The sequence below is a fragment of the Lagopus leucura genome, unplaced genomic scaffold (genome assembly GCF_019238085.1).
Source record: "Lagopus leucura isolate 7727_CA_CO unplaced genomic scaffold, USGS_WTPT01 Super-Scaffold_100015, whole genome shotgun sequence".
In the NCBI taxonomy this organism is placed as follows: domain Eukaryota; kingdom Metazoa; phylum Chordata; class Aves; order Galliformes; family Phasianidae; genus Lagopus; species Lagopus leucura.
The window spans coordinates 17,013,993-17,028,218 of record NW_024962269.1 but is presented as its reverse complement, the minus strand read 5'-3'; the positions used below and the strand labels follow the sequence as shown (position 1 = coordinate 17,028,218).

At 50.3% G+C, this 14,226-nt stretch overlaps 1 protein-coding gene across 1 annotated transcript in view; it reads right to left on the bottom strand.

Annotated features, from left to right (window-relative positions):
• Positions 1–1,362: 1,362 nt before the first annotated feature.
• ADAMTS7 (ADAM metallopeptidase with thrombospondin type 1 motif 7) overlaps positions 1,363–14,226 on the bottom strand; it is a 49,089-nt gene continuing 36,225 nt past the window's right edge. The window contains exons 22-24 of the mRNA XM_042875706.1: positions 13,796–13,942; positions 13,162–13,321; positions 1,363–5,341 (exon numbers count right to left, since the gene is read on the bottom strand). Of these exons, the coding sequence (XP_042731640.1) occupies positions 5,169–5,341; positions 13,162–13,321; positions 13,796–13,942 (480 nt within the window). The 3' untranslated portion in view covers positions 1,363–5,168. The remainder of the gene's footprint in view (positions 5,342–13,161; positions 13,322–13,795; positions 13,943–14,226) is intronic.

Genomic DNA, 14,226 nt, shown 5'->3' with positions numbered 1-14,226 from the left:
CTGCCGAGTTAATGGCCAGCAGCAGCAGCCTAGCACTTTCTCCAGGAGTTTCAGTGCTGTTCAGCTGCTGGGCTGTGGTGGTTGTGTTCCTTGCACCTTTGTTCTCGTTGAAGTCGCGGCAGGACTCGGTGTCACACATCGTATCTGAAATGGCCTCAAGGCGATGTCTGCAAGTCTGCAGAGTCAGCTGAACAGAGTAAAACTTCACATAGAAATTGCCCTTTTAAAATTAAAGTTATGCTGACTTTATGAAATCGAAGGAATGTGTCATTTTGCTCCTTTTCAAAAGGAGAAAAACAAAAGCAAAGGATTTTTTCCTAGCTGTTAATGGTTCGTGGAGAGAAGGAAACACAGACAGAAGTGTTTTGGAAGTGCTTTCCCACGAGGGGGAGCGCTGAGAAAGGAACTCAGAGACGGGGAGCTTTGCAAAACCCTGTGCTGCTGCTGCCTCCGGTTTTTATTTTCCCTTCTTCCTCCTTCAGGTCAGTTCTCCCCTGGCAGGGCAGCCCAGAGCCGGGGCTGAGAGCACTGCGGAGGGACAGCACAGCTCCAGGGCTGCTGTTTGCTGCTTGTCCTTGCTTTTGTGGGCTGCTTTACACGGCCCCAGATGTAAGTATGTGAACTTAAAGATAACTTTTTTATCAGAGTCCCTGCTTTAAAGCTGCTGTTAGAGACTGGAGAGCCGTCCCCTCAGCAACATCTCTTTATCTTCTCATTGCACATTTTACATTTTTTGCCTTGAAGCAGGAACTTTCTCAGGAAAGCTCTGTCCCTTGAGGACATTTGCTTGTTGCCACCAAACATCCCAAAATAGCACACATGCCTTTTCTCTCTTTGTCTCCTGCCATACCAAAAGCCCAGCGTCTGATCTCTCCTGCTGATACTCCGGGAGCTCCGTGGAAGAGGGCACTTTTCCTTCTGTGACATTCAAGAGAAGGAAAAAACAAAATACAACCACCTAAAACCTCTTACGTGTTTGTGGTGAGAGATACACCTGAGAACAGTGAATCTGAAGACAGATCTGGACTTGTGTGAGACACATTTGGAGTGCTTCTGTCTGTGTTCAGCCTGCTGCAGGTGTACCAGGCCTCCCAGAAGTGAACTGTAAGTTTAGAAGTTCAGTTGCTTGTGATGCTGGGAGCTGTTTGGATGTGAGGGGCTCTTTGCACCACTGTTGGCTGGGTAGTTCGATGGAACCTCTGTGGCAAAGCTGCAGCTGGCACTGCTTTGATGGCTGTTGTTTCTGGTTTATTATTTTCTGAGAAGCCATTAATTGCAGCCTTGAAACACACAACTGCTTTTCCTGTGCCGTACCCAATTGTGCCACGGTCCATAGGCAGCTGTTGGATAGATCAGCACTGATGTGAATGATGTGCCCCAAAAGAAGCCTCTGCTAAACAGATTTTCAGAGGGTGAGGAGGGAGAACTCTGCCTGCACCCGGCACAGTTTGCATTGCACAGCAGCACTGTGCACTGTGTGCTACCAGCTGCAAGCAAAGCCTCCTCCCAAGGTCAGTGGGCTTCACCGGGGTAATTTCTGCTACAATTCCACCAGCTTCACGCTGATTTAAATGTAAGCGTATCCATGAGAAAGACCTGAAATACCCTGGGAAGAGGAAAAGGCATTTCTCAGGGAGGGAAATGGCAATGATTCGCTTTATTTCTCTAGAAATTTAATCCCAGCAGGGTTATCTCAATTCATTTCCTGATCCAATGCAAAAACGCTCCAGGTCATGGTTTCAGAGTCCCAACCTGTTTCATATAACCTTTAATTTAAATGAACAGCTTCTGGACTGTAATCAGATAAATGTGTGAGATTTGCACATAAATGGCACTGAGAGCCCGAGGGCAACAGGTGATGTTACTGCAGTGCCTCTCCCTGTGCACACAGCTTGGCACCCAGCTGCAGCCCCACACTGCTGATGGGAACAAGGCAGTGAAGGCTGAAGTATTTCATGCTGCTGTGGAGGCCTGCAGCTGTGCAAAGCAGAGAGAAGCCTATCTGTATGTCACTCTCTCTGTGTTTACACACAGATGTGAATAGGTGCATGAGGGCAGAGATGGCAGCAGCCTGCAGTCAGTCTGTGCTGCAGGCAGAGGATGGCATCGTTTACACCATGTACACTGAAATCTTCAATGGCACCAAACATTAAGACCAATTCATTTGGAACAGGAGATATTTTGCAGCTGTGCATTGCTCCAGTACTGGTTGGTGCTGTGATTAAGCTTGCCCAGATTTGTATAAATCCCAGCCTGCAGCACCCACTGCATTAACCCAGTGGGGAGGTGAACTGGCTGCAAGAGCAAAATTCCCTGCAGCACCTGACAGCTTAGCAGAGAAATCCAATATTCTTCACACTGGCCGAGTAAAACAGAGCAGACAAAGGTCAGTGAGACTTAAGAGTCCCACATTGGGAAGGTTCTCAATTAGTGGGAAACCCGCCTTTACTGTGTGGCAAATGAAGCATACGTGTTTTGCAGAGTTGGTCTTCAATGGGGTCTTTCTGAAGTAATGAACCAAAAGTATCTTACAATGACAAATTGAATGCATCCTGGTAACCACATATCCTGTATCTGCAACAAAAAGCATTGCTTAGGGCTCTCCCTGTGCAGGGCCTATTAATAGCGAGGGCTCTGGGAGGGGAACGCTGCCCAGCCCAACGCCTGCATGGGGTCAGTGGTGTGAGCAGCACCCAGCACTGCTGCTCTGCATTGTCCTGGCACAGTGCTGGCAGCGTGCAACTGCCCTGAGCTGTGCCTGCAGCGATGGATGGCACGCAGCCGGCCCCAAGCTCAGCAAGCATGGCAATTTACGAGGCCACACCTTTCCTGGAGGCATGGGGCACAAACAGTGCTAGGAAAATGAGTAAGCATTGTCAGATGTGCTAAGAGAAAAGAGAATCGTGACTCCGGAAAACTGAGGCGAGTTCTGGGAAGAAATGACACCTGGCACAGCTGCAGTCCCCAGAACTGCACACTGTTGGGTGACAGAAAGGGCAGCTCAGTGACTGCATCATGGCACTGAGTTAGATCAGCCACTTACACATAAATGCTTCACCTCCAATGTACTGAAATGCATATAATTCAGGCAGAATTTACACAATTCTTTCAACAAACACCTGAATTTCAATGTATGCTGCCTGGACTGCCTGTGGTGCACAAGCAGAACGCCACTGGGTTTGCTTGGTTGTTATGGTTAGCTCTGCAGTGAATCAATTTGCACCACAAATCAGAGGCTGAAGCCTTTAGCTCCGGGAGCACCAGTGCTTTACCTCGAATCCACAGAGCTCAGATTGCAATCACACAAATCCCAGTTTCTATGGGCAGCCTTAAATGATTTTCAGATGCAAACTGACTGCTTCTCTCTGCTGCAGCTGAGATGAGAGCAATCAAACCCCTGCTGCTGCCAGGACCTAAACTGCCTCTGCTTAACTGAGTTTTCAGTGAAAAGCCCTTTAGAATTCCCCAAGGAGAAGAGAAAATATGAAACCCTTCAATTTCCTTCAATAACTGTTTAATTTAACACACTTGTGGGCGATAGCCATTAAAACCCAACACGTTTAGAGCTAGCTATTCCTTAGCAAAACCTAGGAGCGCTGACAGAAGCAAGGGACAGACGGTGCCAACCCAAAAGAAAACAGGAATGAACACAGGCTCTTAAAATGTAAAAATTTACACCACGTTGGAAAGGAATACAACACAAATGGTGAAGTCATGGCTTGTGTTTTACATGCAAGTCACAGACAGGAATTCCCCTTGTTACGTGACACAGTTCTGCAGTTGTTCCAGACAGTACAACTTAAGCATCCGTCTGCGTGTGACCACACTGCTCAATGCAATGCAGTGATGCTGGGCTCTGTCCTTTTTCCACTGAGCTCAGCACAAGCAGTGCTGTGTTCACAGTCTCCCAGTTTCTCAGCCTGCAGAGTAATACAGAAAGGAGTGCTACCAAAATGCACCCGCCCTCCTCCAGGAGCCAACCTAACAGCAAATCCTCCCTAAGGCCTCAAGGATTAACACAGGAGCACTGCCGGACCAGCTGCCGGGTGCCTCTCATACAGTAGCACTTACTATAGTAAAAAAGAACCAACTAACTTTAACAGAAGTGCATCTACATAAGCAGAAAGGTTTTTAGCCTGGTAAGAGCACAGAAAAACACCTTAACCAACCATTAAAGTTCTGCAGTGTAACTGCATGCCGAAATCCAGTTGTGTAAGTACAATTCACTTGGCCTTTTGGGCTTTCACAAGGAAGGATGTGGCCAAATAGGAGCAGTGTTTGCCATGCACACTCATTGCTCACAGCTGGGGCTAGAACAGCTTTCCATCTCTTTCACTGATCCACTCAAGGGCCTACACTGTTTGACTCCAAAGCAATCTCTCACTTCATTCCTGCCTTGTATCCCCAGCCAGCCCCTCTGCTCCGCACACGGGTGGGGGCTTTTACAGATGAAGCCATCAGCACAAAGAGGGCAGGGCCCCTGCATGCACTGCGAGCCCAGGGCTTCTGGTGGTAACTAAAGCTGAAAGCTTTCTTCCTCTGATCTCTCTCCGTTTCTTAAATTATGGTTATTGAGCTTCAGTGCGTAAACAATCCAATGAAAATTACAGAAATGGGTTGCCAACTTCCAGTCCCTTAAGGGGGGAAAAAAAATCCAAATGGTCAGCTGTACTGATGGAATGATACTCATTTTATACATATAAAAATAACAATAGAAATCAAGAGTTCTGTGCTGGCCTGCCAACACCATCAAGAGGCTGAAAATATCAAACGATAGCACCATTAGCATTTCTGAGAAGACTCCCCACATAATTGCTGCTTGAAGTTTCCCTTCCCTAACATGCTCTCTGTGATTGCTCAGTGATGGCTGTGACCCTAACAGACAGCTATGCCCATTCTGGCACAGCACACTTGGTGAGACCTGCACCCCCGGCCCAACCAGACGTACTTCTCAGAGGGACCGTTTGAGCACCGTTAAAGTGTAGCACAAATGAAACAAATCATGCCTTCCCTGTGTTTTGCAAGAGCACCGTGTGGATCTTGGGCCACGCCACCCTGTGCAGTGACAGAGCAGCACGGCTGGCTGGTCCCCAGCTCCCTCCTGTGCCGCAGGGCTGCTCCCAGAGCCGCCACGGGTCCAGGTGCTTTCTGGGCTTGGGATGGTCCTGTCACCTCCTGGAGGCCCGCTCGTCCCCGCGGTCCTGGTCAGGAGCCCCGTGGTGCCCGTGCTGGCGGCAGCTTTGGCAGCATTGCATGTGGACTGTCAGGAGGTGGCACCTTCCCAGCACCCGCAGGGTCTGGCAGAAGCTGAACGTCAAGCGGTCCCGCTCACAAACGAAGCCTAGAGGATGTGAGAGGACAAGGACAGCGTTACTGCAGTCCCACTGTGGCAGGCATTTGATAGGAAAATCAGCAAGCACTTGGTAGAGACTTCACAAAATGCAGTCACCTTCCCCTCAGCACTGAGCAGCCATTGGTCCTCATTTCTAATCACCAGTAGAAGCAAAATCTGTACTTCTACCTACAGCCTGCAGCACCTTTCCAGAGCAGAGAAACCATAAAGGCAGGCGGGGCTGAGCCTGGGCCTTGTCACCACTGCATTGCACAGAGCAGCAGCCCCGGAGCCGGGTGCTCATCCCATCCAATCCTAGATTCCAGTTCAGTCTCAGTTTGTGGCCAGTGAATGCAACGACGAAACTGCAAATGTCTTCAGCGCCGTGTCAGGGCCTGGTGCTGCCAACAGCAGTGCTTGAATGTGGCTCTGCAAGCTTTCCTGGACACACATCTCCCACCAGCACCCCAAAGCCCTCACCTCAGCAACAATTCATTTCTGTGTTGTGCTTAACTTGTTTCATCTCCTTCCCTTCCTGCAGGTGTCTCACAAACCTCCATGCTGTTCTGCAGACGGGCTTTGTTTTGGGAACTGCTTCTCCCCGGCCAGCTGCAGGAGTGGCGACTGAGACACGCAGGGCTTCCTCTGCCAGCAGCCAGGGAGCACTGAAGGCAGAGTGACACAGCCAGGTGTTTCATCCACTCCTTGGCTTCTGCCCACAGAGACCTGGCCTGAAAAACACCCTCACACTTTGCATGCAAGTCCCAGTGCTGAACATCCTGTGGAAGCTGCAGGAATCGGCCCCAGACCGGGCTCTGATGGGACAGACCCATCTCCAAGCACGCACTGTTTACAAGTCTGCATCAGGGGTTTGCTTCAGTTCTTAATTTCCACTTTTCCAGTTTGTATGAAAACAAGCACTGCACACTGCTGAGCCTCTAGCATCTCACACAGCTGTGTAAAACACTGAAATCACGTCTGTTCTAATTTCATCTCCTGTAGAAGTGATTAAACACAACGACAGCCCTTCTGTGGAAAAGGGCAGAGTGGCTGCACCCAAGTCCAGCAGCCCTGTGCTCCCCGTCCCTGTGCATCTCCTGCCCAGCACACACAGACGACCATGGGATGGCCCCACAAAAAGGCCATCTTTTCTCTTTCCCTAGGCACTTTTTGGCAGGGAATTGCCAGCAGTGGGGACAGAGCCAGGCAGCTCTGCGAGCACTGCCCTACACCATCTCCCTTTGGTGAACAAAGGTCTTCGTTTAGGGAAAGGCCAACATTCCCATTCCCACCGGGGACAATCTGATCCTTGGTGCTGAGAGCAAGGGACACAGCAGATGCAGAACAGTGTTCCCCTGCTTTTGGACTTCAATCGCAGCCTTCAGCCTGCCAGCAAGGTCGTCACTATCCTGCTCTAAAATTAATCTTCTATTTCAGTAGAGGTATTTCCTCTCTTCCTCTCTACCAACAACTACTTCTGCACGGCAGTAGTGTCTGTGTCCTGAAGGAAACATTTAATGCTGATGCTGCTGCCTGCTGGTGCTGCTGGCTCCAGCTGCTGCCACCAACCCGTACCAGCACTAGAGCTGGCCCTGTGCTGTGCTCCTTGCCTGGGTTTGGGTCTGTTCTGCACAGCATGATGCAGATTTCCAGGCAGAGCAGAGCTGATGAGGAATTGCTGGAAAGCCCTGAGTGGCTGTGGCAGGGAGTGGTGCACAACCCCAGCTCCATTTCAATAACAACACCAAGAGCACTGGAGCTGTTTGGCAGAGGGGAACGGCTTGCTCATGTGATGCTCCTTTGATGTCAGTCACAAGAATTGGTCACAAGCATCCCTGCACCACAGAATCCCTTTCACTGTGAGACTGCTGGACTCACAAATGGGTCTACAGTTGTGTTTGCAAGTGCTGCAGGTCATGGCTGCACTGAGCAGTGATCCAAATATACCTTCAGAGTTTCTGATGGGAGATGGAAGCCTCAGTTTCTGCTTGCAGAAAGCCCCCCTGCCCCCAAAGCTTCGTGCTAGAAATAGTTTGGGCACCTGGCTGCCACCCAAACTGCAGAGCTGCAAAGAGCCTCAACCATCTCAGCTGCTGAAACCCCTGCACTAGGGCAGGACTCAGTGATCACTGACCATCAGCTGCAGCACGGCTCTGGCAGCATGGCGTGGGCTTCCTGCAGCATTCACAAAGCTGTCGGGTTGGGTTGCTGGCTTGGATAGCAATGCTGAGCAGGAGAGGTGGAGACAACAGCTATGGCCCAGGCAGGTGTGGATGAGATGGCATGCTCCACGGGGCTGGCTATTTGCTGCATCTAACAGAGCAAATGTCACACCAGTTAAAACCCCAAGGGGCTTACAAGAACTCAGTTACCTCTGCGGCATTCTGGAGGCTCAGCCCTGCTGTGGAAGTGGTGCTGGGCTGGGATGGCCCTGCAGAGCGCTGGGAATGTCAGCGGGCAGCTGCATGCCTTGCTGTGCTTGTTGCTGTTCACGAGCCTTTTGCTCATACAGCCTTCCTAGAAAGTTATTTATGGATCGCAACCAAGCTGCCTCCTGCCTGCCCTTGCAAGAGCTGTGAAGGTTTTGCTGCTGGAGCTTCTGGCTGGAGGGCAGCCTCCCAGGGCTGTCGTTTGATCCCCTTTCCAACAGGTCAGTGCCCTGGCACGGGAACGGAAATTCCCAACACAGCATCTGTGCTCAGGCAGAAGACCAACAGCCCCACCAGGCGAGGATTCCCTGGGTAAGCTGAGTTACGTGCAGAGCAGGTCCTGCTAGAAGACACAACCCAGGGCAGGCTTGCAGAGTGGGGATTCTGCTGTTCCTTCCTGACCTCCCGTCAGACCCCGCAGCAGGGCTACGCTTGTCAAAAGCATTTTTATAAAATGAAGTGGTGGGGTGTTGCTGAGTGCTGGTCGCTCAGGCCCTGCAGTGTCCCAGCACACAGGGTCAAACTCAGTGTGGAACAACTTGGCTGAGCCACGATTCCTCCCTGGACAAGGCAAGCTATAGCCAGCTCTTCATTTTTCAGCTCTTCAGAGAAGGTCCCTGCAGATTTGGTTCAATTTTCATTTAATCCTTCTACTGTTATTTTTGTCTATTAACAATTTTTTTTAATGATCCTAACACTTCATCTAAGAACGCACTTCAATCGTCAAGCTGATGCCAAATTTTACTCTGAAGAAATAGCTTAAAGCAGGGCTTTTCAAATCCAGGCCAAGTCAGCACATTAGAAACTGAAAACCCACAAATTTGTGGTTGTTTTTTTAAGTTGACATGGAAGTCACTTTACATTTCATTTAAGCTTCTGCCATACAGAGCTAAGCACTTACTTTTATGCTGGTGAAAAACAAACTTCCTGGTACAGATGTTGTAAAAACAAGGCAAGGTTGGGCTCAGAGCTGAGCCAGCAAGACAAGAGCTCTGAGCCTCTGACCTCTGGCCTGTGGGATGCTCTCAGAGCCAGGTCCCAATTTAACAAACTTTATCCCTGGCTTCTGCTCCCAGGGCTGCAGACCCTCAGCTGGCAGCAGCAGATGCTGAGTGCAGCAACATGAGCGTGGCCAGCGTTACAGACTGGTGAGCATTCACATGCCATGGTCTGGATGCTGTCTGTCCCACCCACACCTCAGTTCCCCGCACGTAATGCTGGTGTGGCACAGTCCCCCCCTTCAGAGCCCCAGTGGGCAGCACGGTGTTTCTGCAGTGCTGGGAATTGCACCAGTGTCAGGAAAACAGGTCACTCACTTCTGTGTGAGACGCAAAGTTAAATCCCTGGTGCTACAGTATGTGCCCAGTCTCTGCTCCTGCAAAGCAAACCTGCACTGCTGCCATCACCCATCCTGCTGCCCCACATACTCTGGCCATTCATGCCAAGGTCCATGGAACTTTAAAAGCTTGGAAAATGGGGAGAGGAAAGCTGAAAGCCCCCATTATTCAGGTGCTGGTGCTCAAGTTTGGTATCACTGTGCAAGGATCACCAGCACCCAGCCTCGGGATCATGGACAGGAGTGAGCAAACAGCCGTGCTCACCAGGGGGGGGAGGAGCAAGGAGCCATTTGTCAGTCTGGATCCGACAGGGAGGAATTCTCATTTCCCAAGAGCTGATATAGAGCCAAGACTGGAGGATTTTCCCTACACTCACGGAAAACAACTGTGCTGTCTTTCACTTCATTCTCAGCAAAAAAGAGAGGGGGAGAAAAAGCCAACTCTACTTAAACACATTTCTGTACATGACCTACAGCTTCCTCTCCAAAAGCTGAAGCCACTTATAACACGCAGTTGGCAAGGCAGGCAGGAACGTGCAGCCATTTTGCATCTACGGACTCACTGATTGCTTTGCTTTTATTTTTTGTGCAAGGGGATTAGGCAGAGCAGTGGTGCTGGGCTGATGAAGGAAGCAGAAGGTGGGGATGAGCAACTGGGAGAGCCAATGCACGGCTGAGCGGTGCTGACCCTGTGCCCATGGGGAAGCACTCCTTCATTTCAGCCCTCGCTTTCCTTACTTTTATCTCACCCAGAGCCCTCACTGTCAGTGTGTATTTCCTGGTGCTGGAGATGAACAGGCACTTCTGCCCCCCTAACTGCTTGCTCTGGACACTGAACTTCATTAAAGTTAAAAATTCATTTAAGCTTCTGCCATACAGAGCTAATTACTTTCATGCTGGTGAAAAACAAACTTCCTGGTACAGATGTTGTAAAAACAAGGCAAGGTTTGTTTTCAAAACCTTCCATCTACTTGGAGATTGCCAAGGAGGAGAGAGGAGACGCATCTTCCTCTCTGCTGCTCAGCTCAAGGTTATGCATAAAGACTGAGAATCCTTTCCAAAGCTCCACTCTCCACTGACTGCTGCTGTTAATTAGCAATAAATAAAGGGCACTTAATGGCAGAGCCTCCCTCTCTTGCCACCAGGATACAGACTTACATGTGCAAATGACAAAAAAATTGGAATTTGCTGCCGTTAATTCCAGCATGTATCCCTTGCGGACAAACTTAGCGGTATGCAGAACCATGAATAATTTCGTTTCCCTACTCAAAGCAAGAAGAAATAGGATGTTTAATTGCCAATTAATCTTGAGGTGACTGGAAATACAGCCAAGCACTGGATAACGAGCCTGGAGCACAGGCGACAGCAGGCTGAGAGCACACACAGAGCTGCCGCTCCTCGGGCTGCTCCTGGGGCACAGGCAGAGCCCACTCCTGCTGGCAGGAAACCTATGTTCCACTCCTATAGAAACCACAGCCATGACTGCCTTCTGCAGCCTTGTTCTTGGGACAGCTGTACTCCTCGCCTTTTATCCCCTTCCCTCTCTGGTATTTATGATTTGAGATACTTCTGGGGATCAGTCGCTTTGCGAATGTATCTCTGCAGCACAGCCCCTGCATCGTCTGTTTTCAGCAAGTGGGCAATGGCTGCTGGGGGAGAGAGGGAGCAGTGCCAGCAGCACACGGTCCCCTAACGGGGGTTTGTGTTTAATGACGTCCTGATGGACAGGGCATGCTAACAGCAAGCTATGCACTTTGCTCCTCGTCCCCCAGCAGGACAGGAGTGCGGACACATCCCAGCTGTGGCTCCCCACCCTGGTGTCTGCTGCCCTTCCCTCCTGGTGCTCTTTGCAAAGGCAGTCACTGTGTTTTTTTTCCTGTTTTCTGAGCTGCAAGAAACGATTGAAATGATCTGGTAACAGGCATGGCTGATGTGCGTGCAAAAGCTTGGGGTCAGTGCATAGGCATGGATGGAAATCAGAGAGCTTTCCTGAGACAAACGCTGCTCTTATCTCGCTGGCAGCCACGTCCACAGTCCAGCAATTCTGCTCCTGCTCTTATCTTCTAGAGAGCGCTGCCAGCAGCACAGAGGCGTCCTCCAGAACAAGGGGCAGCAGGGCTCTCCTGGCTGCCACGCGAGGAAGCAAAGCCCAGCAAAGCACCAGCAGATCCTACGCAGCCCCTGGGTCCTGTGCTGTGCCAGGGCACTCAACCGGGGACAGTGACCATTCCCACTCACCCTCAGTGGCTCTCCTATAGGGTCCCCATCCTGCTTCCCCAGGTTGTCTCCCAGACTCAGAGTGACTGCCCGTGGTTTCAGTTCCTCCTCAAGCTCCATGATGCCTCGTGCTCAGATCTGACAAGGATTCTCCTGCTGTGGCATCACAGATGTTTGAGTTCCTTGTTTCTGTATGGAGTAAGAAGGCTGTCCCCAGCTTTGCTAGGACACTGCAGGGACAGACCTGAGGGACTGGCAGGCTCAGTTGCTGCCTGGGAGCCATCTCAGGACACAGCCAACCTTATCTTCTGCACTCACAGCTGGATGCAGCTGTAAAAGTGCAAGAACATTTAAAAATAACTTCTGTGTAATCATCAATTAATTTATAACCCAGTGACAAAACTGGATTCTGGTTTTAATTAATTCCGACCTCCTTTAATTGAGGAGAGAAGATTGCCGGTGAGATGTTTGCTTCTGTCTAATCTGTTCCATCTCCTTTAAAAATCCATCTGATTATGTTTTTAACATTTAAACTCTGCTGGGGTTCTTCACATCTTTTAACGAGAACATAATTGTTCCCAAAGATGAGTGCATGATCTGGTACCAGTGCACTCCGTGTTACAGGAGATAGAGGCTCCTCGTCCTTCTAACGTAAACACATGAATCACCACAGCCCTCATTAATCTTGTGCAGTAAAGATCCTCTAGAGCTCAGGAAGGGGCCAGAGTTTACGTTCATGCCTTTTCTGGGAGCCTCTGCCTGTGGATTTACACATCTGTGATTTCCTGCCATGTGAAAGTTTTGTTCCTCCTCATAGTTTGGCAGGAAATGTTTGTATTTCCAAGAGGCGTTTCCTGCCCTGGGCCACAGCCAGAGCATTTATGTCATTTTTAATCCAGAATTATAACATTTATTTGTGTGCTTCCTACACATCTAAGTGGTTATTCTGGTACAGCCTTGAATATGCCGAGCATCGACACAGCTCTCATCACCAAGCCCAAGTGATGGGAATTTTCCCTTGACAAAAATAGCCGGAACTACACATCATTTCTTGACCAAACCTAATGGCTAGGGGCTGCCTGGAGGCTGGACAGAGCCACAAGTGCTGCTGCCCTGCCCTGCCCAGCCTCACAAGAGAGCTCAGCACATCAGAAGTTTCTCGCTGGACAGACAAAAGCTTTTCTCTCCAGACAAATTCAAAAGATAAGGCTGATTAATAATTAACATGTTAATATCAGTGACATCTAATCCCCCCATTGCACTGCTTTTCCTTTTAAGAGCTCTTAACTCTTGTGGTGCACAGGTATTTCCTGTAATTCTCTTGTCTTTCTCCATTTCAACTTCTACCAGTCCTACATAATGTAAAACATCAACCCCAGCCTCAACCCTGAGCATTGAGGCAAGGCAGCCCAACCCAGATGCACACTGAGATGTGGTACGAAGGCAGTTACACTTCTTGACTCCAGTGGGAGTATCTGTTGAAGACTGCCTGGAAGGCAGACTGGCACTGGCTGTGTGTCTGACTGGTAAGTGTCAGGTAATTAACATCAACTAGCATACACCACTGGAGCCAGAGAAACTCAATAAAGAGAGGATTTGATTCTTATTCTATTGAAGCTGGTGGGATGTTTCACCTTGAAACAGGCAGGGATCAGTGACAGGAGGATTCGAGTGCTGCATCACATTGACCTGCTGGTGCAGGTTTATACAACACTCACAGCCAGGCTGCCAGAGCAAAGCACTTGCACCAGACAGCTCAACAAGCACTTGGGGAGCACCAGCACATTAAAGATAATGTGCTGGTAACCAGGAAGGGCAGAAAGCCCCGCGGGGCATCGCTCACTCACCTGCCTCGGTGCCTTCGCAGTTCTGCAGGTTGCACTTCTGCGTGCTCTCGGGCCACGGCTCGTGGTCACAGAGGCTGCTGTCCTCCTGCGCCTGCCCAGTCTGTGTGTCGATGCACTTCACCTGGCGCCGCTGGATGCCTCCTCCACAGGGCACTGAGCACTGCAGGAGCAGGAAGCTGTCAGCCCCAGGGAGTTTCTGTGTTTTTATTGCAGTAGTCCCCAGTGTGGGAAGATTTCTTAGGTTTTTACTGCAGCATTCTCTGGTTTAGTTCGGAGAGTTGGGATTCTGCCCGAGGCCCTGGCACTGCTGCTCAGAGAAACTGTGATGCCCCAGCCCTGGAGGTGCCCAGGGCCAGGCTGGATGGGGCCCTGGGCAGCCTGAGCTGGTGGGTGGCAATCAGCCCACGTCAGGGAGTGGGGTTGGCAGTGCTTTAAGAGCCCTTCCAATCCAACCATTCTATTATTCAGAGCTAGCAATGTTTTCATATATTGCTTTTCTAAGGAAACCAGGCCATGCAACGGGCACAAAGACCTGCTCAGCCCAGGGCTCTGCTGAGGAGCTGCAACAGCATAGCCAGGAGGACGCTGATCACAGAACCCACAAGAGAACTCTGTCCCCATCCCATGTGCTCACCTGTCCCCAGGATCCCACCACCCATTTGGTGCAGGGGTGGCTGTTGCAGGGCCGGGTGTTGTTGGGCCGCAGTGTCTCATCACAGTGGCCCAGCTCCGGGCACGTCACCAGGCGCTCCTGCTCCCCTCCACCACATGGCTCCGAGCACTGCAGGGACATCAAATGGTGGAACTCATTGTATTGGTTTCTTAAGGAAAAGAACTGCAAAATGCCCCTACCAATACATAAGCAAACACAAATCCTGCTTCCAGTGTTAAGCAACAACTTTGCAACTACAGCCGATATCAGCAGGTGGTTTCCTTCTTGACAATGGGCGCTCTAAATTGTGAAGTTTTCCAGAGCATGGAGGAGACAGGAGCTCTGCTGCAAGCACCTATTCCTGCACTGCAGATCTTTAATAGTCACCCTGACCCGCTGCCTCCCTGCCTGCC